This window comes from Lolium rigidum, unplaced genomic scaffold (assembly GCF_022539505.1).
Source record: "Lolium rigidum isolate FL_2022 unplaced genomic scaffold, APGP_CSIRO_Lrig_0.1 contig_8179_1, whole genome shotgun sequence".
Classification (NCBI taxonomy): domain Eukaryota; kingdom Viridiplantae; phylum Streptophyta; class Magnoliopsida; order Poales; family Poaceae; genus Lolium; species Lolium rigidum.
Window position 1 is genome coordinate 93624 of NW_025901516.1, and position 25966 is coordinate 119589.

Genomic DNA, 25966 nt, shown 5'->3' on the forward strand with positions numbered 1-25966 from the left:
GTGTTCGATGTTGAGTCCACAACATCCTACTTGGACATGCTCAACGATTCCGCGGTGAATTTGGACGCCGGTATGGATGCATTCGATGCCGAGTGCAACGTCGAAGAGATTGATGGGGAGGAGGAGGATGAGGGTGACGAGGAGGAGGTGGTTGAGGTTGATCCGGCTGCCGCCGGTTCTTCGTCGATGCCGAAGCCACGCACGGCGAACTACGAGCGAGGTCGAGGACACCACCTTGGTCCGAGCTTGGAGCAAGGTGGGGATGGATGCGTGCACCGGAGTGGACCAAGGCGGCAAGCGCTACCGGCGGCGCATTGAGGATCTGTACCACCAGCTGAAGCCTCGCACGAAGAGCATGGCGGACAGATCCTACCGCTCACTTGAAGGCCGATGGAACATCATCAAGCCGGCTTGTTCTCGTTGGAGTGCTGCCATGGATCAAGTGGCCGACAACCCCCCTAGTGGATGCGTGCCGGAGGACTATGTAAGTTTTCCTTGTGTTGATGATGTGCTATCCATATTATGTGTTGATGATGTGGTATCCATATTATGTGCAGCCCAAGTATGCTCAAGCACGGTACAAGGACATGGCCGGCTCTAAGAATAAGGAATTTCAATTTCAACATTGCTTTTCCATCCTTCAACATCTTCCTAAGTGGAAGTTGCGGGACAACGAGCCAAAGTGCAAGAAGGAGGCACTTCTCACCATGGATGATGAAGCGGAGGACATGAGTGGGAGAAACACCGGCAAGCCCGAGGGCAACAAGAAGGCCAAGGAGAGGGCCAAGGTAGAACTTGAAGCAGCTAGCTTCCGGGAGAAGTTAGATCAACTCATGAAGTCCAAGGAGGCATTGACGATGAAGACGTTGGAGACCAAGCTCATCATCACCGACAAGAAGAGTGTGGTGAAGCTTGCCAAGGTGCAAGCAAGGAAGGAGCTTGACATGAAGATGATCGCAGCCAAAGAAGCGAAGGCCATGAAGGAGCTCTTGGCCGAGGAGAGGAAATCATGATGATGCGCACCGACGGCATGGACGAGGATCAGCTGGCGTGGTGGAAGGAGACCAAGGCGGACATCATTGCGAGGAAGAAGGCTGCGCGTCAAGCTCGTGATCAAGGTGAGTCTCCGGCGAGCGGTGGCGCCGGTGGTGATGGATCCGTTGATGGTTGATCACATTTGGGAATTCCGTGGCTTGAACATTGCCTATGATCGTCTTGTGATGTTAAAACTATGAATTATGCATCACATATTTTGGATGTGCTATGTTTGATGTGAAATTGTTGTGCAAATTGCTGTCTAAAACCCTGTTTTGAGGGGCCGGAAACTCGGACGAGCTAGCAGAGCCCGTATCCCCACCCCGTAAAACAGAATATTCTGTTTTACGGGGTGGGGATACGGGCTCTGCTAGCTCGTCCGAGTTTTTGGCCGGCGAAAACTGGATACAGGGCCCTTTACTCGTGTTATACGGGGTGAAATTATACGGGGCCTGTTAGACTTGCTCTTACCAAGTGTTATAGCAGTGAGTAGAGTAACATCAAGTATTGGTAAACATTTTCTAGATATTTTTTAATGATAAATTGAACCCTATTTCACCAGAAACCATCCTCAGGAGCGAACAATAATTGCATAAATGCACAATACATTGTATGAGAAAATGGGCTGTTGATAATACAAGAGAAGTTTACAACGATGCATTTTCCTTTTACTTCCACTTGCGCTAACTTTATGTACATACAAGACAACTATTTATCGGCAACTTCTATATGTACAACAACACTACAGCGGCATGAAGACCTCTCATCGCCGCTGGTGACTTATCACAAAAAAGTTCCATAGCTTGTAATCTGAGAGCAACCTGCATATATTTTTATTAAGAAAATAAGCATGAAAACTGAACCAGTAACTATTTATCGGAATAGCTATTTATCAAGATACAGGATTTCTGGAAAACAAAGTTCATTCGGATCAGTCACCATATCGGTAGTATAACACTACTACTTGATTACTGGTGAACATCCAATCTAATAATAGTACAAACAGGGAATGCGGTTAAAGACATTACCATTTTAGTGGATGATGCTCACCCAGCGAGCCTTCTGACATTACACCTCTGCATATATACTGTATTGAGCATCAAAAAGCAGCCTGCACGTTGATTCTGCTGCAGCTGTTCAGTGGGACCAAACATGGTCCGACCGCACGGTGATGGAATATTGGCGTAGATATATCCTCACTCCAATCATTTTATGGCTGCCTTTTCCAATTTCTTTTTTTCAGCTTCCGCATTTCGAGCATTTTCATCACATGACTTCTTGAACATATTCACAAATATAACCAAAATCGATGTAACTGAAAATAGAAAGAGCTAGGAATCATCAAGGAAAGATCCTCAAGTAAATACAGCTATGCTAAAAAAAACTGAGTTCATATCAGTCAAACAATAGATTCAACTCGTAATGGAACTAAAATGAAAGAAAATGCTACTTGATAGATCATTCCCGATAAATAGATATTCCGGTAAATGACTGTTTGGACCGAAACTTCCTCAAGGGGCAAGAGAGAACATTTTAAAGTTTTTTTTTAACTGTGCTAGTGCAATCAAAAACTTTGTCATTGGATGAGTTACATCTGTGCATATAATTAAGAGAACAATGGCCTAGTAAAGCTGCAAAATTTTATAAAGGTCACACAATACCTTGCTCAAAAGAGCAGCGGGCTGGATCTTCACCAAAATACTTAAGTAGGTAATCAGCGTGTTTTCCCTGCAAAACAAATGTAGTTAACATCTTTCACAAACACAAGACGCAAACAAAAAATAACTTCAGAGCAGGGCCTCACCACTTCTATAAAAAGGGAAAAGAGGGAACTAACCACAGCTTCTGCTGAGTCAAGAAAGCTTTTCAATGCCTGTGAAAGCAACTGATCTTAGTTCACTCGTAAAAGAATCACCATTTGTTTTGCTTACTTGCAAAGTCTCAGCAGGTATTCTTGCTTTAGAGTTAAGGGTCCCGCAACATACTACTCCTATCGAGTCCAGAGTTTGGACTGTACACGGCGTTATTGCTGTGCTGGATGCACAAAAGTGCACACCGATGGTTTCCCAAATTGTGTAACAATTGTGTTCGGTAGGCAGCAGAATATTTTCATAAGTCAATCTACTCTTGTACATTCATGATTGTTCTGAGCAATACATTTGTGAAAGAAAAGGTGCAAAATGCATGCCAGGCTGTGTACTTATTTACATTCCGTTATAGAAGTGATTAATGAATGGATAGTACTAAAAAGTATACACTTATCCTGCTGTCTACTATAGTATGTAAAATTACAAATCAGAGAAAAACTAAAACATAAGTCCTGAAATGAATATCAGGGGACAGCTAATTCAATAGTTTGGTATGTTTAATTTATATATGCCATTTCTTGTCCTGAATGAGTAAAATTATAAGCTCCTTAAGAAATAGACTAATCGTAAACAGAACAAATATGCCCAACATCCAACAACTGTGAAAAGTAGACAAAAGGTATTCTTACCTTACGGAAGCCAAGAGATATTGCACCATCATTCACTGAAGCACCTAATTCTTGCTCGACCTTCTCAAGACCTTTTTTTATTGCTTGCATTTCTTCAGCAAGCAACTTCAACCGGATCTGGGGGGGGGGGGGGGATTAAAAAATGCAATCACAGAGAAACATCTTTGGTGAGTAGCTTGATGATCACCCAGAATTGCTATTAACAGATCAATCCATCTGCATTACCTTAGAAGCTGCTTCCAGATGAATCAAGTCTTTGTCAAAATCAAGAAGCTCAGGCAACTTTTCAGCGAGAAGCTAGCATGTAATAAAGAAAGATAAGCTAAGTTCAAGAAGCTTGCAATAGCAAATGAGAACTGACGGAATTCTTAAAATGTGCATATAGTATTAAACGGCCCAAGCATCACATTATGAGGCCTACCAAACTGATCACATTCAAACCAAGACTCAAGTAGTGCCTCTATTCCTCATACATAGCTAACTTTAAAAATAGTGCATGAGAGCGCCTCAAAACATGTAAGTGAACCTTGGTGTCATATGCATCTTCATAGTATCATTCACATGCTTACCTATCTGCAATCATACCATTAATTGCATCTATACAACAATAGTTCACATCCAACTAACATCTCCTGTGGAACCTATCAATTACCATCTACGCCATAGACCTCTCACCTACCCAACCTGGGATTGTAATTTATATAGGGTATTATTCTCAAATGAAGGCAGCTCAAGATTAAATATCCAGGAAATGTATTGATGTGCCTGAAGCAGGCATGTTCTAGTTCTAAGCTCAGATCCAATATCAGATGGGTCTGCTTTTGAGAAAAACTGAACCAATCAGATGCTCCCTCAACAAACCAGTAATTACAACAATAATGAAGAAGGCAAGCCACCAGATTGAAACATATCCTGGTGACAGACTGATAATTGGCCTTCGGACCACCCTATAATTGTTTGCTTGATCTGAGCGATTGACAAACCGAGAGCTGACCCGTGGAAGATAATATCAAGCACGCTACAGCAATCGGCACCAAAAGCCATCGTGTATTTCAATGGTTCAAGGTTGCAATTCTTTAATTTTAGTGTTCAGGGTTGAAAATGTCTTTTTGACACAGTTTAGATTGAAAAGTGGTCTCTCTTCCTATACATGATTCTAAGGGCTCAGGTAAATTACTGTTCTGCACTAGCACAACATGATTATGTACCATAAGTCCATCAGAAGTGGCACAGTTCACCGACTGTAGTAAGATATTAAATCCAAACCAGCATTGAATTATTGCGAGGTATGGCCAGCAATGAAGATTGATTGGGGAATTTTAGCATACAAAACTATTAAGTTAATTAACACTTTACACCAAGCGCATACCTTGCATAAATAATGCATTAGTGTCATCTTATTGTTCCTAGCTCGAGTATCCAATAGTTTAAGAAGACTGTCTAATCTGAAGCCAACAGCAGAACCTGTTCAACCCATCACCATATCAGACAAACTATCAGACAAATGCTAATTTTCTACAATCATTTGATACCTCGAGCTGTACCTTGATTCAATGCATTCCCTAATGTGAGAATGATCTGAATTATCTTCCGTAACTTCAGAGACTCTCTCACCTGCATGAAGTGAAAAATTAAGACAGTCAGTGCATGAGAATATATATGTACAAAATTTACCCAAGATGAGATAATACGATGTTTTACCTCGATTGTTGCATCATTTATGGTGGTTAAATTAGTTCTTAGCTCATCCGTCTGACAAAAGGTAAGACATCACAATTACAAACTGCAGTTCTTAGAGAAACTGAGATAATCCCAGAAAATTAACTGGAAGGAGGACAACGGACCTGTGTCGAGAATGCAATTCTGAAAGCAAAAACTCTTAGTTTGGACTCCACACGAGGAACTTTCATTAGCTCCAGGAAAAACTGCAGCAGAGTTTATGCTTCCATCAATATTCAAAATGGAGCACTATATATGCAACCAAAATATTAAACAAACCTTTTCACATCTTCCAAGCATTTCTTTGTTGCCGTTATAGTTCTGAGCGCACGGACAAAAACAATAAAAATTTAGAACAAAACCGCATTAGATGCTAACTCAAAGTCTAAGTTACATATCATGAAATGCAAAAATAGCTATCAGAATTCAGAAGTACCTTCAACATCTCGATTTCTTCATTTTAGGGCAAAGCTTAATGAGATTCTCCACTTGGTCATTATCAAGAACAGAAGTATCTAAAGCCAAGATTGCGCTCTGCGAGAACAACCATTTGCAGAAGAAAATTACATAGGAGCACATAACAAAGTAGCAGGCTGACAGACAGTTGTTAACAACATCATTTGAATTGAATAATAGTGTCATCAATGTGATAAATTGCCTAGAAGATAAAAAACAAGGATCGGGAAATCCAACACAGATCATCAGTAACTTGCACGTACAATAATCATATACAGTGGTTTTACTTTACCAGAAGAGCGTAAAAATATTTTCTAGTCTTAGGCAGCCCAAAGGTTATAACACTGTATGCGTGCAGATTAAACAATAGGAGTTATAGCATCTAATTTTGTGCTTTTAAGAATTTTTAATGCTTAGTGTGTGGAAGATGGTAGCAAAACATGTGTACGCCATAGAATCTATTAACATATAAAGAGTAGAAAGGAAAAAATGCAAAATAATATGAATACAGGCTTTAGATACTCAGAAACTATTCCACATGAAAAAAAATCAACGTGCCTCCTTTTTTTTTCACAGAGTGGAGTAGTTAACCTACAAAGGATACTCACAATCATATCAGGAAGGGGCATTTTGATTCCGTTAAGTATGATCTCACAATTCTTTGCTCTTCTCATATCAACCTGTAATACAAGTAGCAGGAAAAATTAGTTCATCACCTGACGGAATAATCACCATGCTAGTCTATTAACATACTCCCTCCGTTCTGATTTAGTCTACATTCTAGAAAAAATGAGACAAATTAGTAGTGCATTTATTAGTACTACTTAGATATGTGAACAACTAATGCATTGTCAGTGTTGTTGTTGACTAAAATTTAGAATGTAGAGTATTTCAGAACAAATTTTGAGACTATAATGTAGACTATTTCAGAACGGAGGGAGTATAAAGAATAGAATTATGTTGACTGCAAATGACTGAAGATGTCAAACCGTGAAACCAGTATATTGGCGAGAATAAGAAAGAAAAAACTATTCAAATGACACTTTATAAGGAAATTTATTGCAGCATAGAGTACCATACATATGAAAATCATACTTTCAAACTTTAAATGGATAATACAACACAAAGATGCAATGTCACTCAGTTGAGCACATTCAAGGAAAAAATAAATATATAGATAGATTGACTTAAAAAAGAGCAGTAATCATGTAAATCGTATTACCATGCAATGGTTCTAATGAAGAAGAATAGTTTGACAAATCCGAGACTCGGAGCTCAATAACATATCATGAAAAAAAATAACAAGGTTACTGAAACAACTTTGTGAGAATTCAAGTGTTTAAGGTAGAAGCACAAGAATGAAAGGTCAAAAACTTGCGAGTACTCTACAGCAAATCAGTACATTAAGAAAGTGAAAGTTTCCATACGAGGTGAACATATTCTGGCTTGCTAACAGCTGAGGCACGCTTTGTTCCTCCTTTGTCACTTGCATTGGTTGCAACAACAGTGGAGAACAAGGTCTCCAACTCAGATAAATCAATGTCAGGAGCCCTGCAAAATAGTGCACGAGTAAATAAAGTTTCAATGCAGAGACTGTCCACATGTTAAACAAGGAAAAGGAATTCCAGACCCAGGTTTAAATAACAAAAATTTAGCATGAGAGAACAGATGCACCAATCAAGTTCATATAGTTAGGGGGAAAAGCAGCATGATAGTCCATAAACAATGACTGCCATATTTTTGTACCACCTAGCGGTATCAATGATGTAAAAACATACAAAATTAATTAAATCACAAAAAATTAACAGCATATCAGTTACCTAGCCTGATTTCCTTCATTTTGGGCATCCGCCCAGAGACTTCCTTGCAATGTGCGTGTAACTTTCACCGCATGCGAAGAATCTGAGGAAGATTTCCTTGGGGGGTTACTTTGATGCGCCAATCCAATGCCACGACCTTTTCCTGATCCAGTTGCTGCTCTTCGCCTTCCCAATAATGGGGGTGGTGCAGGTGCGTTTGAGATCTTTGAGCTTGGAGGGGGTACAGTTCCAGGAGGTTTTGGTGCTTGAGGTGGTGGGGGTGGCGGTGCAGGAGCTTTCTTCCTTGTCATCAGGGGAGGAGGTGGTGGCGCTGGAGTTCTTCGAGGTGGAGGTGGAGGAGGAGGGGGTGGTCCTTTGGCCAGAGTGCCAGCAGCAGTTGTAGGTGCTCTGTTAGCTTGGGATGGAGGTGGGGGTGGAGGAGGAGGAGGTGGTCCTTTGGCCAGAGTGCCAGCAGCAGTTGTAGGTGCTCTGTTAGCTTGGGATGGAGATGGTGGAGGTGGGCTAGAAACGCCCTGCACACCACGTTGTTGGTTGACCTTCTGGAGGCTCTCAGCTCCAAACTTTCCAATCCTTTCTCCAAATTGTTCCCTGGGTAAACTTATCTGTCCGACGCTAGTTTCTGAATAGTCAGCACTTGTCGTTTTATCAAGCCCATCAATTATGTGCCTTGCAACTGGTCTCTTCTTTGGATCCAAGTTCATGCACTCTATCCAAATCTTAGAGCATATTCTTACTTGTTCCAATTGCATGTGCCTCTCTGATGCATCCAATCGATTCATCCAACTTTCAACTACCTATAAGGTTGCAATCTAGAGTTAGTATTTATGTAATAAGTTTAAGAATATATATGATTATTACATTACAGCTAGTAGAGAGAAAGACTGGAAATCTTAAGAAATATGGATTGTAATGATTTTCTAAATTGGAAGCCACTTAATTTCAGTCCACACATTCTAGTTTAATTTGTGTATGTGCTACTTATGTCTTGCCATGTGATTTGTTTTCATCCAATTGACATTGGAATCTCTTACAGTTACAATTGAAGTGTACATTATATTAAAATGATCAGTTTATTTTAGTGGTATTTAAGAATGTAAGACTGCAGAGGTTATTCTAATGAAGTACACCCATGTGTATCTAATATTCTAAACGTGAGAAAAGATGAATTCTGATGGGTAATGCCATGCCCCACAACTAAACCACCTCACTGAGAGGTTATTTTAGGTATATAAGAAAAATCTCCAACCAAGAGGAAAAATGATGTTTTGCTAAGTTAAATCTAGACTTGAACTTGGAGCCAACGCCTACACTGTTCTTACATCATCTTCGTTGAGATACAGCTTCGGTCCTGTCAATATCTCCATGATTATGACCCCAAGACTATATATGTCTGAAGTAAATGCAATTTGTTTTGATCTCATGTATTCTGGAGCCATATATCCCCTGTAAAGAGATTAATGTTTGATCAATGAATGTGCAAATAAATATGAAGCAAGTCGTGCCAGAGAAAATGAAGAGCTTTTAGTGGCTGGCTTACAGAGTTCCACTTATGTTTTCAGTAATCACACGGGTTTGATCTTCACCGAGGCGTCTGGAGAGACCAAAGTCGGCAATTTTCGGTACCATGTGACCATCAAGTAAAATATTAGCTGGCTTAAGGTCTAAGTGAAGAATTCGCCTCTCATGAAGAAAAACCAAACCCTCAGTTATCCCCTTAATAATTCGATAACGTTCCCTCCAATTAAGTCCACAGGTTGCATCTGCACACAAGAAGCGGTTGGGATTTGAGAATGCTAGGTATAGTAAGGAAAGAACATGCTACTGTATGTATTTAAATAATCTTTCACAAAGTAAATGAAGATGGGAATAGACATTTTCGTCATACCGGTAATGTGCGTATCGAGACTCCCATTGCATACATACTCAAAACAGAGCAACCAGTTCCGTTGTTCTGCCATGACATCCTCCCCCTCAAACTTTTGCATTTTACCTTGAGTCTCAGCACAATAGCCCAGAAACCTTACAATATTCTTGTGCTTGGCATTTAACAGGCATCTGACCTCTTCATGAAATTTATTCTCATGAAGAACAAATGTGTTGGACAGCTTCTTTACGGCGACCATACCTTTCCCAACCATTCCCTGCAGTGACAACATCCATTGTTAACAAGAACTGGATCATGTATGTATGTTATCCATTGTTAACAAGAACTGGTTCGTTCTCTGTCAAGACAGCTTACCAGCTCTATTTCATGGCCAGTCATAACTTTGCTTGTGCCAAACCAATTTGGAAGTCAAAAGCACCGATGAAATGCAAATTCTTCATGTGGTTAGCAGTCCACAGAAGGTGCCTCACTGCAGATAATCTCGAAAGGAGAGGCTGGCCTCACTCTGCAGTTTGCTCCCTCTGCTCATCTGCAAATGAAGATTGCACTCACCTTTTTGTACATTGCCGCTACACTCTCCAGGTTTGGCTCCGCCTCCGCAACTGGGCCAATGCTGATTTCCCGATCCCTGGAATAAGATTCCAGAGTACAGAAGAGTGGTGGCTGACGGCTAGGAAGTTGGCTCCAAAGAAAGTTCGCCGCGATTTTGATACTTTTACCGTTCTTGTCCACTGGAGACTGTGGAAAGAACGTAACGCGAGAATTTTCCAGCAGGAATATAGTCCGGTGAATCGTGTTTTTGAGCTCATAATTGAAGACCTCCATGCTTGGAGGGCAGCCGGCTGTATAATTTCTTTGTAGTGGCAGCTTTGTTTCATGTGGAGCCAGTGGAGTGAGTGCCCTACCATATAGTGGTAGATGTGGTGCCGGTGGTGTATTTTCCTAGCTCCTGATAGGGTCCTTTTTGTAACCCTTCTGTACCATGCGTATGCCTTGTACGCTGCTCTCTTTTCTTCTAATAAAAAGTTCGGCCTCTGGCCCTTCGATCGATAATTCATATCTGATTATATTTGTTTCATGTCTATATCGACTGTGATTAGGATTGGAGAAGCTGATTAGATCGAGTGTGTGCTACCTTATAAACTACTGCAAACCCGCCCCTGCCAATTTCGTTATCAAGAGAGAAATGATTCGTTATGTGTTGCAGAAGTGATAACGGCAGGCTCGTGGGCTCTGCGCTTTCATCAAGCAGCACCCGCTCCAGGATGTAGTAGCTTGTACTGGTTTCACGGTCCATTTGTAATCACTGCAAATTAAACGAGTAGAGCACCATAAAATTAAAATAAGAGGAATGTCTTTATTACATTGTGTAACTAGCCACTAGACTTAATTACACAATAAATTAGTCATGAATGGACCAATTACAAAATCAAGATCTCACGCATCAGACAGCACTAGAGTAACCTAAGGCCGCTCATAGTGGGAGTAACTTAGCTAGTAACATCACACAACCCAAGGCATTTTGGTGACATGGCATGGCAATAAATGAAGAAAGAGAGTGGGGTGGTAACTAGCTATGTTACCATAACATCACACACCCCAAGACAAGATGATTCTACACCATAGTAAATGACACAATGCATGACACCACATATTAGTTACTACCCACTATGGAGGTAGTAACTTAGACTAGTAACATATGTCATGTTACTAGTCTAAGTTACTCCCCACTATGACTAGTCTAATTGCATACTTGTTTCAATTTATTTCAATGTATCCAGGCACCAAGTTTTCCACCAAAGGACAAATCTGGTCTGCTGTATCGACCACGCCTGACATGATCTCTTCCGGGCATCAAATACGATCGAGACTACTCATCAATCCCCACAATAATTTAATTTTATCTGCTTCTCCACCGCTTATCAAGCTAGTACTGGGTGGAAACATATGTTGGACACATTAAAAGGTAAATAATTACATCTTGGTATGATCACAAAGCCTTTGACCACTTTCTTTTCACCAAAAGAGAAGAGGCTTGAAGATGCAAGCTTGTCTAGCGGGTGTTTTTACCAAGGTGTATCCTTCAGACGACGAGAACATTATCTAGCATCTAGCAAGGAGATTCAGAGAGGAAAGATGAAACCAAAACATGCACGCATGGAAATGCAATCTAGGTTCTAGGATACCTTCCATCTGAAAGAAAAATCAGACCGAGAAACTGAATAAGCTACAACTGAACACATAAATACCTTGGCTACGACGAGCGGTCGATGAATCAAGCAAAGCAATCACCCAGCAGGTGTTTTTAGGCGAAGGTATGAAGTGGATCTTGCTCACAACGGCCTGGTGGATGAGTCGATGGATATGTGAGGAAGTGCAAAGTCAATGCCAAGACGAGCTAACTAGCCTCTCCTGCCTCCCTTCCTTCGATTCTTCCCGTCAACGCCCAGCTAATTGCGCATTTCCATGTGCAGCGGTACTAGGATAACTAGAAAATACCCCGCGCTTTGCGGCGGGAATTTTGAGATAAATAATCTGATAAAAATTATATGGAAAAATAAGCAAACAGGAGACACAACAATCAACAGAAGTGGAAAACGAAAATTAGCTTACTATGGTAAGCTCAGAATGACAAATCTATCACTTACAAAATGGCATGCCCTTGAACCTCATTCGGTCAAAGAACTCCCTTGTCAAAGGACCTCAGATCACATCCCCATATGGGTGGCCAATATTCGGTGTCATCGGCTCCAACATATAGCTGTAGATCCACTATTTAGCATTGAAATACAATTACTTAAGTAGCCGACAACCGAATATTGTTTACGAATCCGTCAAAGGAATTAAGAGGTGATACATACAAAATATGTAGAAAATATTTATATTTGCTATATTAACTCTATTAGATGGTTAACCAGGCTTAAAATGATAACTGCTCAATTGAAATAGAAGGTTTAGCACACATACATAGACCATGGGAATGACTACATATTATTTCCAAATAAAGAACTCAGTCCATGAAGCTCAAGAAGAAATAGTTACAACAGTTTTCCTTAATTCAAATCTGGAGAGGAACATTATATATAAGAAAAATCAAACCTAAAAAGAGGAAATATTATACCTGAGGATTGCCTAACTGGTCCATGTTAACTTCTACCTGGAGATTTCCGCAAGATAAAATCCACCTGAATCTTTGCCTAACTGAATTTGAATCTTAATCATCAACTCAAGCCCTATATGCCCAAAATATATTCTAAACATATGAATTATATTATCCTTATCTCGCTATCTCCAGTTCGTTCTAATGTTACAACCAATATTATAAAGCTGCAAGAAATATTGGAGGACGGTAGTTTTATACATGAAACAAACAATAATACAGTTATGAGTGCATTCACCTGAAATCATCATATTCCTACTTACAGATGGCTCCTGGCATGGCAAACTTGTGTCCCTCGTTGGTTAGAGATGGCAGATCACCAGAAAGTAAATAGCAGCGGATCGAACAAATAGAGACTTTGCTGCTCCTTGGACATAGCTTGGACCTGAGAGAAACAAACAGAGCAAAGGATGAGTGAATGTGCTATGCCGTAGTTGCACCTTGAGCAGTCCAAATCGGCAGCAGAAAATTAGATATCTCAATTGAGTAGGCGAGCACGACAGCCACTCCTAGCGAGCCAGATCCTCAACTTGCTGTTTTTGGTGGAAGCATGGAATGACAGTGGTTTATAGGAAGAAGAGGAAGAGGATATGACGCAGAGGAGACTAAATATTGGTGGAGAAGGGGGAGAAGGAAGTGGAGGGCCAGACGTGGTGCAGGCGTTACCGGCAGCTACTCTAATTTCGGGCAGCGCGTGGGGATGGGAAGAGGAAGAGATGGGTCAATACATATTAGTTTTTTTTCAAAAAAGTGACGTGGCAATCTAAGTGGGCCCTGCTGAGGTGGATAGGTTGCATGTTGAGAGAAATATGTTAGTGGGGATGAACTATTTAGTTATATAGGATGAACAATTTGTCAGTGGCATCTATCAGACCCATTAACATTAATTAAGCAGTTGGTGTGGGCGTGTATCACATGGTATATAGTAATACAAACGCCAAATCTAATCGTTGGATCGCGATCGAGCGGCATGGATTTCTCTCTCCCGGATGGTTTGATCCCGTGGGAGGAGACGCAGGACAAGTATTACTGCAGTTGGCAGGAGCTCGTCTACTTAAGTTCCTGGTAGTTCGTGGTAGTACTACATGTAAGTACAATAATACTCCAATTGTACTAGGATATCACTCCTGAAGTGCTGTTACGGTTAGTGGTCAGTGCTAGTTTGTTTGTGACTTTCCTATGATCTAGTCGTTTTTCATATTCATACTAAGTAGCGATATTTACATCTAGTTGTTTTTCATATTCATTAGTTTGCTTGTAGGTCTATCTCTTCCAATCTACCGTTCTCATCACTGGTGATGATTGATGTCCTTGTGTGTTGGTCATTTGAGACTTTAGCACCATGACTTCTCCTCTGTTTACGACAACAAGCTCTATTACGACAAGATATGCCCATCTTGAGTGACGGAGGAGCGAGCAATACAACACACATTCATCTCGCTCGGGTTCTCACAGTCGTAGCTAGGTGTTCCAATGGCATATTTGTAATTTATAACTTTTATAATTCTTTGTACTGTTGTTTTCTTGATTATCAAAAAATGAGTTAACTTTTCAAAAGATATAATAAAATATCTTCAGATATATGTTAGAGTTAGAAATATACAACATATATTAGACATGAAAATTGGGAATGCAATACTATATCATTGAGTACACGTGGCTCTTACATGCTACATCTTTAACAGAGCCCGTAAAAGGTCGAAAACTGTAAAATAACCGCAACTTTACGGGTTCAATTCACGAAAGGGCGCATATCAGTAACCGTGAACGAGGCCACCTCGATTTGTTTTACAGCCCCAGGGGTCGTAAGGCCGAACTGAACGTGAATCTATAGCTAGGGCACACGGAAGATTCAACCCATCTAACCACTCGCTTTATTCCCACTTCTCCGCGACGCCACTAGATTTCGCCGCACCCGCGCCTCCCAATTCGGGCGAATCCACCGACGCGGAGCTCCGGTTGGTTGCCCCACATCCCGCCCGCGTCACCTTCTTCACCTCCGCCGTTGCGCCGGCTGAATCGAGGATGAGCTCCACCGATGATTTCCCCGACGTTGATATGTTCGATTCGTCCTCCTCGGACGATTCGGACCTCGACGATCTGCTCCAGGACGACGACACCGAGACCGCCATCCTCCTCCTCGCCATCAAGGAGCTTCTGAAACGGAGGCGCGGTTCAGTGATGGGCCGCAACTTCATCCAACGGAATCGCCTCCTCGGCTACGCGCAACTATGGGATGACTATTTCGCCGAGGTACTTACCTATTCGCTGCATATATTCCGTAGGAGGTATCGCATGCATCGTAGTTAGTTCATCACAATCGTCAACGCTTGCGAAGCAAACTCAAATTACTTCAAGCAACATAGAAATTTCTGCTGGCGAGATGGGTTTTACCGCCTATAAAAAATATCGGCTGTCATGAGGGTGATTGCGTATGGCATCCATGTGCGGATTACACCAATGAGTATCTTCGAATTGGTGAAGATACAACCACCGAGTCCGTGCGCAAGTTTGCTCGGATGATCATCAAGTTGTTTGGTCCAACGTATCTTGGAGCCCTCACCGAGGAAGATGACACAAAAAAATTGATAGAGGCAAATGAGAAAAGGGATGGCCTGGTATGCTTGGTAGTGTTGATTGTATGCACTGGAGATGAAAAATTGTCCCAAGGAATGACATGGAATGTACTATGGGAAAATCCAAGATCCTACCACTATACTTGAGGCCATAGCATCACATGATTTGTGGATTTGATATTATTTTTTTGGTTTGCCGAGAACACTCAATGAGATCAACATTTTACACAAATCGCATTGGTTTGCAAAACTAGCAACATAAGATGCACCTAGGTGCAATTACAAAGTTATAAATAATGAATATATAATGGGATACTATCTAGCCGATAGCACTTATCCGAACTGGAAAACTTTTGTGAAGTCTGTGAAGGATCCCTAAGATAAAATAGAAGTTGAACTTGCCAAAGCTCAAGAATCAGCCCACAAAGACACTAAGAGGGAATTTGGTATTTTACAAGTTAGGTTTGCTATTGTCGAGGACCTTCTCGGTTTTGGGACAAAACAAATGCTTGTCAACATCATGACTTGTGTGATTCTTCACAACATGATCATCGAGAATGAACGTGGGTTAAGTTTGCCCTATTTCTATGACAATGTAGGCACCCGAGTGAAACCCAAAACGAATCCCGGTCGTACTGAAGCTTTCGTTGAAACGCATTGGCAGATTGAGGATACCAGTAGTCATGCCCAACTCGTTTGTGATATCAAAATGGACCACTGGAAGCTCCATGGCCGCCGGCAAACATGATCCTACCATTTTATTCATGTACGTGTGAGCTGAACCATTGCTGAGACATTTGTTTATTTGTTTTATTGTTTGAAAACTATTGTTGTAATTTGGTTGACACATTCTTTTATTTGTTGTAATAATTTAGATGACTATTGTGTGATCAAGACTATTTATTTATTATTTATGATCCATTGTTGAATGTGTTGGTTTATGTTGCATATGACCATTGTGTTAAAAACAATTATTTTACGGGTTTGGAAGGTGCTGTTGCAGAGCCCACAAAACGAACCTATAAAGCAGTAAATTTTTGTTTACGGGCTCTATTCTGCGCCAGCCTTTTTCCAAATCTAAAACTGAACTACGAATTTTCGGTTCGGCCTTTTAGTGTGAAGTAAGGCGGAAACCCAATTTTGAACTTAAGAGCGTATGCTCCTAGTACCTGAAAAAATCTTTCAAAATGTTTAAAAAAAATCTGATTTTTTTGGTACGTATATATCAACATTATATTATGAACGCCAAGTTTCGTGGAAAAATGATATTTTTTTTGTATCCTATGTGAAAAGGGTAAAGAAATATCTTGTGAAATATTTTTAAGCACAAAAATTTGTCTTTTTCAGAACACAAAAGATATAGTATTTCTGCAGAACTACTTTATGAGCACACATTATGTTGAGATGTAGGCATAATGTTTTTTTGAAATTTTAAAGTATTTTTTTGAAATTTTTAACTATTTTTAAAATTCATTTCAAAAATCAGGAGAGTATGCTCCACGGTGCAAAAATGCCTCGTCCGACGTAAAGAGGATACATTGATAATTAGGGCAAAAGTTCATCCAAACCAGCTGGTGTAGAGGCTATTTCATGCAAAATCAAAACAAAACGATCAATTATCTTTGAGCGAGCTCGACTCATAGATTTTGCAATTTTATGCTATGGTTTCAAAATCCAAGATTAAGTCGGGGCCTTTCAAAACAAAATGAGATATGTACAATATTTTTTCGCAAAAACGCAAAAAGCTTTGCATTTCGATTCATTGATAGAAAAGGAATTTACATTACAAGCCTAAAAAAGGCCGAACACCCACAGTACACAGCTAACATTCAAAACAAGACTACGACAAAAAGGCCGAAATCCGTCGAGTGCTCCTCCAAGACGCTGCAGAGTGAGCTCCTCCGCAAGACAGAACCCTTGCCGATAAAAGTCGCAGTGCTTGTGCATAGTCTAAATTACCAATAGCCTGCGAGCCGCAGCCAAAGCGCGTACCACCTGAATGCCGCGAGCGCCACGACTCAACTGGGAGCATTGCTGCTCCGGCCTCGGCCCAAATCCAAGGAACGCCGTCGGCGCAGCGGCTAGCTCTCGGCAACCTTGACAAACGTGCAAGTATGCAGTCTTCAGCAGCCCGCCAACAAACACAGAGGCCAGCCCACCACTGCTCATCCAGAGACATGCTCGCGCTGTTCGAGGAAGATCCTCATCGCCTCGAGAGCAATGGCGGAGCCACACTATGGCTGTGTAGTCATATGACTACACAAATTTCCACTTACATAGGCAGAAATCATGCAGAAAATTATAAAATAATTATATAAATACATGTATTTGACTACACAACTTTAAACTGACTACACAAGGTTAACATCTTGGCTCCGCCACTGCTCGAGAGGCCGGTGCGCTACCTGCATCGCAAGGCACCGATGACATGTACAATGTAGAGTAGCGTTGATCACCGATGATGATCGGCGCGTAAAGCCCCCGGCTGTAAATCCGATTAGGGTCAGGGAAGCAAAACAATCGGCGGCCAGTCCAGCCAGTTCATTTCTGGATCTGCGAATGACTGGTCGAAACAAAATTTGAAACTCCAAGCCTAAACTTATTATGTTTACGTTCCGAGTCGAGCAAACTCATAACTAAAAAATATTTGTAAGTTGAATGGAGTTGGCTCCATATTCACCCTACCGAGCCCCCCTTGCGAGTGCATATCCTCCTCATCGTGCAGCAGCAGCAGTACATGCACTTAGGTTGTCTGCACCTACACCACGGACCACATCTCATGAATACCTTATCCCGACCCACCGCACGCACTAGCAGCTAGCTGCACGTACAATACAGTCGCTCAGCACATCACAGAACCAGATCTCGACGTACGAGACACTTCATTTCATGAACAAATTATTCGACGATGCATGCATGTGCCTCAAGCAGGGACCAAGTAACCTTAAGGATGGATCGAATCTCTGTTCCATCATCAATTCCAAACGAACCGTACTTCATCCGTAGTACGTACTCATCGAGTACATTTGGACAACATTAATAAATCCTTACCAATCAGTTGCACGGCGCGTTGAAGCCTTGGAGCTTGAGCTTTCCGCCAAACTCCTCGGGCAGCTGAGACTCCTCAATGGCGTCCCGGAGGGTGGCATCTAGATTCTTGTCAGCGACGAACACGAACTTCTTCTTGGTGATGTCATCGATGAAGGGGTACACCATCTTCCACGCCGCCATGAACACGTATGGCACGTGGATGAGGAACACCCGCCCCAGCCGCTCCGGGTAGTTGTTCTGCATGATGTCCAGCGCCTCCAGCATCGCCCGGATGTCGTAGTTCGCGTACCCAAACCCCTTGAGGTCCACCACCGACGCGAACTTCTCCTGTCCCGCCTGCAGCCTGAAGAACACATCCACACGATTTTGTAATTCCACCATTAACATTTCACATTATCCATACATGAAATTCGACTAACTGATTGGTGTATGCGGATGCGTACTTGGTGCAGGTGGTGTCAAGGATATAGACAACATAGCGCTTGAACTCGTTGAGGTCGCGCTTTGCAGCGATGTGGCGGGCGCCGAAGAGGTACACCATGGGGCGGCCTAACTTGTCGTGGCCCTGCACGTAGAGCTTATCCTGCGCGAGCTCGTTGCGCACCTCGTCGGCGGTGATGGAGCCGTTGGGCTTGGCGGTGCGCTTCCAGGCGAGGTACTTGAGGAACATCGCCGACGCCTTGCCGATGTTGTGGTCCCGGGCTCGCAGGAACCGCCGCAGCATGAAGTCATCCTCCTCCTGCATACATGGCAATGAATCAACCAACGGCTGGATCAGCTTCCAGTTGAACGTTAGGTACATGTATGGTTGGACAAAATGATAGTTCTGTAGTTGCAGGATTTGAATTGAAGGGCCAAGTGGATGGCACTGGACGGTTGGCTATCATGAGGTCGTTGTGGTGAACATTTATAATGAACTTTCGATCGCCACGAGCTATGCGCCTGTCCGGTTATATCAAGCAGCTGTAGCTTAGCATAGCCAACGGTGCCAATAAATTCGCCGACAGCTGCAAGAGCAACGTGATGCGCACTCACGCTATACCTACTGTTCCACGTTTTCCACCGCTAACAAAAACAAATAGGAGGCTGTAAGAATTAGACTAATATATTTTTCCCCAGTTGCATGAGGGGCGAGAAGAGAAGAGAAGTGTGCTGGCAGCAGCAGGTGTGTTCCTAAACACTTTGCAAGAGCGTAAGACTAAACACATATTAGTGAAGTACTTAGTGAAGTACTAATTTTGTAGCTAACTACTTCCTCCGGTGAATAAAGGGTGTATTAACCTTATCTAAATTTAGATCTATACATTAGATACATTTAAATTTTGATAAAATTGGGACAATATTTTGATAGAGAGAGTTATGTGCATATATTGGCTATATAGCGGACATGGTGCTTTTGCTTATGGGTGCATATGCTCCCTTTATTTAAAATAAATTTTAAATATATTAAAAAATATCAAAAAATCAAAATAAAATATTGTGCGTACATTTCAACATCATAGGTGATCATGAAGGCATTTCGGAAAAAATGAATTGCTATGTCGATTGTGCAAGAAAGACAAAAATCGATGCTAAAAGAAGGCTTTTACTAGGTATTTGTTTGTCTTTTTTGTACAGGCCACACAAATGATCATTTTACTATAAAACTATAAGTGATTACATAGAATGTGGAGATATACGTGCTAAAAAAATTCTTCAGATTTTTTAATATTTTGAAATATAATTCAATTTTTGGGTAAAGGGAGCATATGCACCTGGGATCACAAAAGTGCATTTCCACTATATAGGATGCTATAGATGACATGAAAAACTTATGTTGAGCAATTAGCTCTACTATAGGCGCACACTTGGGCACGTAGGCGCCAATGGATGGAACGCATGGCAGTATCTTCCCATGGACGTAGTAGCTCTCTGTTTGCTGGGCCAACCGCTAATAACTACTCCTTCTGGCACGAGCGCGCGCGCCTTAACTACCCAGAGACTGATCAACAACCCGTGTTCATGAGAAAAGCGTGAGTCATCAACGCCCAAAGCGACCAGCAACCACTGCCGCGCGCGCAGCCAGGCAGATGTACCAGCTTGATCGGCCGTGCATCAGATCGATCGTGTAACTTTGATCTGGTCCATCGTTTTACCTCGTCTGCTCACCTACTGCGCGCGCTCCTTAGCTAGTAGCTGAACACTATGTCTCCTAACTTGAATACTTTCCAGTTAATAAAGCTGACTAACTGTGAGCGGCAAACTTGATCAATTGTGAATATCCCACCATTGATTTTATTTTTAAATGGGGGCGAGCGACAACCTATTTCAGAAGCTAGCAAATAATTAAAATACTTCCTCCGATCGATACTAATCGTTGAAATTTGAATTTCAATTACTAGATTAGATATAAACTAAACCCTCGATTGTTAGATTGAAGGGAGTAGCTCACTGAACCGACACGGCAGGCGTGGACTAGCTAGTCACGGGAATTTGTTTCTGGGCAGGACACAGTCCAGTCAAGTCCATGAGGCAACAAGTTGATGAGGAGCTAGCTAGGAAGGGGAGAGAGGGGTACCTTGGCTGCGGGGTCCTTGGCCTCGACGACGGCCCTCAGCTCCGCCACCTTCTTCCACTCCGACGCGTCGCCAGCGCCGTCGCAGCAACCATGGCCGGTCTGCTTCTCCTGCTCGTCACCACCTCGCTCCATTCCTCAATCGATCGGCTGGCCGGCTTCGACTGACTGATCGATTGCCGCCCGCGGCTTGATTGGGAGAAACTAGTCAGCAATGGCCGGCGTGGCTGGAGGGCGGCCTGGGAGTGTGGATTTTATAGCTGGAGAAGGGGAGGCTGGGACGAGCGAGGAGAGACAATGGTGGGGGTGCAAAGGCTATGACCTGTGTGTGGTGCGGAACTGAAATCGACTGGACGACGGGTCACCTCGCCAACTATTTATGGCGGTGGCAGTACAGCACTGCAACTCTGAAACGGACGCACACCCGGCTGTTCGTCTCCTATACCGAGTTCTGCCAGACTCGGATCGGCCGTTCGAACGAGCAAGTAAAATGTTTTTTATTAATAATCATAAACAATTAAAAATTAACAAAAAATATAAATAAGTATTTGGGGCGCCTAGCAATGACTATAGACACAAGCACGAACCGACGGCGTACCGCAGTCCTCACTTCTCCATCACCGGAACCGAACAAGCCTTGTCATAGTAGATAGATGTGAAGTCATCATGCTAAGATCTCAAAGTAACAGCGTAACACAACAACAGCTATTGTTTGATATGAAATAACACTGACATAAATTAAAGCCGATCGGATCCACCAACACTGGACGTACCACCGATGCAAGGATAAGATGAGAATGAGGAAAACATTACTCTAACTTCGCCGGAGATGGTCGGCCTGCGGATGGTGGTGCTGGGTCTTTCGATCTGTCACCGCGTACCGGCGGAGGGCTGACGTTCGGCTGCGGCGGTGCCCAGGGCGTGTGCGGTTTCTCCAGACAACGCGATCTGCGCTTGGTGTCTCCAGCGGCAACTGTGGCTAGCCTGGGATGGTCGCCGGCATGGGGGCCCAACCTGAATAAAGCCGGCGGTCCTAGGGTCTCTCTTGGGCGAAGATGAAGATTGACATGTGGTTTGCTCTTCTCGATCTGACAGGAGTGTTGAGTTCCGGAAGGCGCTGCCGGCAAATGTAATAATGCTTTTTGGCCTGGAGTTTGCTGGATCGGTGGTATTCGATCGTGCGTACCCATGCTTTTATTCTGGCCGATTGGTTTTGGAGGGAGTGGCACGAAGCTCTTGTCTGTGTTGGCATCAAGTGACATTTTGATCCATGATGCAGTCACATGAAGGGAATAACATGAAAACCGGAGCGGAGGACTATCTTAGGGAGGTTCAAGTTTCTGCGTTGTTGAGAGACTTGCTTGGTGTCCCGCGATTCGCAGCAGTGATATAGAAGTGGGGGCGGCAGCACAGGTGAAGTTCAGAGTCCTACCTTTCAGGGTGAAAACCCAAGGTCTGGCATTAACTGGTTGTGTCTGACAATGACCTTGTTGGAGACATTGTTTTGAGAGCAGGAACTATCTTCAGGGTGAAAACCTAAGATCTTAGGTCGGACGACGACGGCGCTGATGCAACGTTTCCTTCTTGGCAGGGACGGAGCCAGGAAAACAATATGGAGGGGGCCAAATGAACGTCAGTTTTGTTGGAGGGGGCCACTTAGTGAAATGCTAGCAAATTCAAGGACCAATGTGCATAAAATACAGGGGGCCTTTCACAAAAAATTCAGCATAGGGGGGCTATGGCCCCTGCTCGCCCCCCCTAGCTCCGTCCCTGCTTCTTGGAGGCGTCGTTTTGGAGATTTTGTATTTCATGTGTTATCTCGGTGGTGGTTGTATTTGTGTTGCCAAACCTAGAATGCTATAGCGGGACTTTTGTTTCTTAGTTTTTTTTCTATATGCATCCATACTGCCATTTAGGTTTTGCGTTGTTGCAGAGGCTGGGAGTAATTAGTATCTTTTAATATTAATATATTTCCTTTATCGAAAAAAAGTTACTCTAACTTCAGAATGTGGCAGTTATCTCACCGTCCCGAGAAACGCGCTGAACATGTTGGGCACGATGCAAGTGGTACTCCGGCGCTTGACTGGCACAAATCTCTGAATCAACTAGAATTAAATCTGATCTTTGACTTAAGAGAATGCATAGACTGTCAAAAACAATGATTTGCCGGCCGTATTGATCCTCTCTGAGATCGGTTCCTTTATATATTGATCATGCATGCCTTGATAACCAAATATACAATCAAACAAGATCTCCTAAGATCAAAGGATTAGTGATTACAATTGAAGCAAACTAGTACATCATATTAAGGTTATACCGTATCTACATTGTCTAACATTAGATGACTAGTAGAAATCTTTGAACCAACTAGAATTAAATCAATCTTTGACTAAAAAAATGCATAGACACTATTTAGGTACTAATAGTGTCCCCTAAGTCCTAGGAGCGTCTTCACTGGTGGACTACAAATAGGCGTCGCTAGGTGCGCCGGCAGTGTGCTATGGGGCGGGCTGATAGTTGCTCCCTCTACTTGGCGAGGGCTGCCCCACACCGGCGACCCCAAACCAGCGTCCAAATAGGATTATTTGACCAATAAAATTAAATCTCGCAAACAGAGATAGAAATTCGAACGAAGTTTCGCGAGTAGCAATTCAAATGTTGGCCAACATCCGGCCACCAACTCCCCGTCATCTTATAGTCAAATGGGTTCAAGGAACAGCGTGAGCGGCGGGGCCACCTCCAGGACACCCGGCTCAGTGTCGATTACCGACGGCTAGGCGTCGATCATGGGCGGCTGCTCTACGACCAGTGGTGTTACCGATGTCGGTATGGCCGTCGATACCGATGCCGCCGCTAGACGAATTGCTGAACTCATAGGCAGATGTTGATGCCGGTGCTGAACAGGGAGTGAGGCAGCCTAGTGTCGTGGGTCACGTGGCCACCGCTGCTACTGGACCCGCGACGCATGCCCGGTGAGTCGGTGTAGTCCTTGTTGAGGTCTAGTCCGTAGGCGCGACGTCCTGGCCCGATCATCGGTGAGAACATTGCATTGGGATCAACAATCATGTCGCTCTCGTCTAACTCGGGGAAGTACCAGACGGGGCCGTCCATATGCGATAAGTGCATCTACGATAGCGATGGCGGTTCCGTGGAGGACGCCGGTGATGAGGGGCAAGAGAGTTCCCGCATCCGATGGTGGCATAGTACCCGCTCATAGCTTCGGGCTGCTGCGTCCTACCAAGGCTGATCCATACCTGCGTCGCTGCCTAGTTCAGTTGGTCAACATCGTGATGCCTTTTTTGGTCAAGTCTTCTTGACTCACGACGGTGCAACGGGCACGCTCGGCAGCACACTCCTTCCCCGGCATCGCCGCCGGCTTCTACTTCAACGTAACCTTGCACGACTTCGTCGAGCCTTTCACAACCATCTTCTTATTCGGAGGCATGCCGGAAAGGACGACGATGGAGCAGACGCTAGAGAGGAGGACGGGAGCTGGAGTGGCAGGCGGGAGCTGGAGAGGAGGGCAGAAGAAATGAAGCGGCAAGCGTGAGGGTAAAAGAATTGAAAAAATGTAAGATTTTGGGGCTTGTGACTGCCAGGTGGGGCCCGCGGAAGAAATCCGACATGTCACCGGTCGTCGGCACGCCCAATTTGAAGGCTTGTCTGAAGATGACGGTGTGGCGTTGCCGATGATTTTTATTGAAGTCGAAAACACGCCGACTATTATTAGGTCACGCCCGGTGTGAGCCCAAAACTAACACTGGGCCCTAAATCGTTATTAAGGTCGTTATTGGGTGCGGTAACAGGCTGCTTAAATACTTTCTAGTTTTAAAAAACTACGTTGTCCGGCTTTAAAACTTGTGGCGGGTTAAGTTAATTACACAGGTTTTTGCTTATATTTGGTCCAAATCTGCGACAAGTATTTAATATCCGAAAGAGTATTATTACTGAAATAGGCAAACTAAGTCAAGACAATTGAGGTAGTAGTAGTAGTACTGTAACGGTACAACAGTTAGCGTTTGTCGCCTGGTGCAGTAAACGCGTTGAGTTGTTATGTGCGATATGATTCTCAGTTTGCGTTATGATTTGAGAGGGAGAAAACTACTCCCTCCAATTTATAATAAATATAAATAATTCATTTTAATTACTAAATTCAAACAAACGTTTTTACATTTACTATGGATCAGAGAGCAGCTAGCTAACTGACCTGACAAGGCAGAGGCAAGCTTGAGCGCGTGAGCTACCATGGACAGGAGCGGGACTGAGAGGTATCGAGTCAATCACGCAACAAGTTGATAAGGAGCCTACGGAGGGGCGATGGGTACCTTGGCTGCGGGGTCCTGGACCTCCACGATGGCCCTCAGCTCCGCCACCTTGTTCCACTCCGACGCGTCGCCGTTGCAGCCACTATGGCCGCCGTTCTGCTTCGCCTGCTCGTCACCGCCACGCTCCATTGCACCGGCCTCCTACGATCGGCAGGCCGGTTTTGGTTGAGTGATCCACTGCGGCACTGCCGCGACTTGCTTAGGAGTCGGGGGGGAAACTAATCAGCAATGGTGGCTAGAGGGCGGCCGGGAGTCTCGATTTTATAGCTGGAGAAGAAGAGGCTGGCTGGAACGATTAAGGAGAGATAGATGGTCGATCGGGGGCGAGATGTGCAAAGTCTGTGACCTGTGTGCCGAACTGAAATTGACTGGAGGACGGGTCACCGGCCGCCCACTACAGGAATCGCACGAGGTGCCGACGGCCGGCGGCCCTCGGCGTACCACCGCCTCGCCCTCGGCGTATGGTACGCCGACGGGGACCCTCGGCATAGCTCCTCGGGCAAGGTCAGCCTCGGGATAGCCCAGCTGGCCGTCGGCGTAGAGGAGACCGTCGGCGTAGACGGCGAAGGCCGAGGGCGAGGACCACCCGTCGGCGTACTAGCCCTCGGCGTAGCAAGCTAACGGGCGACGTCGATCTGACGGTCGTTACCGCTACGCCGAGGGTGCGGCCGTCGGCGTACTCCGCCACGCGGCGGGCCCTGGCGAGCCGTGGCGCACGCTACGCCGAGGGTGCAGCTGTCGGGGTACGCTGCCACGCGGCGGGCTCTGGCGAGCCGTGGCGCACGCTACGCCGAGGGTGCAGCCGTCGGGGTACGCTGCCACGCGGCGGGCTCTGGCGAGCCGTGGCGCATGCTACGCCGAGAGTGAGGCCGTCGGCGTACGCTGCCA

General features: G+C 43.9%; 2 protein-coding genes and 1 pseudogene across 3 annotated transcripts; all 3 read right to left on the reverse strand.

Moving 5' to 3' along the window:
• Window positions 1-2240: 2240 nt before the first annotated feature.
• LOC124682281 lies at window positions 2241-8228 on the reverse strand (annotated as a pseudogene).
• A 603-nt stretch (window positions 8229-8831) lies between these two features.
• Window positions 8832-10709, reverse strand: LOC124682283 (cysteine-rich receptor-like protein kinase 7). Its single transcript, XM_047216994.1, has 4 exons — window positions 10548-10709; window positions 9413-9668; window positions 9065-9287; window positions 8832-8970 (listed from the first exon to the last, which is right to left on the reverse strand). Exons 1-4 carry the CDS (start codon window positions 10707-10709, stop codon window positions 8832-8834), a joined length of 780 nt encoding a protein of 259 aa, XP_047072950.1.
• Window positions 10710-18003: 7294 nt separating this feature from the next.
• On the reverse strand, window positions 18004-25425 carry LOC124682286 (phosphatidylinositol transfer protein 3-like). 2 transcript variants are annotated; one of them, XM_047216999.1, is made up of 3 exons: window positions 25079-25425; window positions 18643-18938; window positions 18004-18542 (listed from the first exon to the last, which is right to left on the reverse strand). In XM_047216999.1, exons 1-3 carry the CDS (start codon window positions 25205-25207, stop codon window positions 18203-18205), a joined length of 765 nt encoding a protein of 254 aa, XP_047072955.1. In that variant the 5' UTR covers window positions 25208-25425; the 3' UTR covers window positions 18004-18202. The 2 variants fall into 2 exon arrangements, with proteins under 2 accessions (XP_047072955.1, XP_047072954.1); XM_047216998.1 differs by lacking the exon at window positions 25079-25425 and adding an exon at window positions 20757-21043.
• Window positions 25426-25966: the final 541 nt, after the last annotated feature.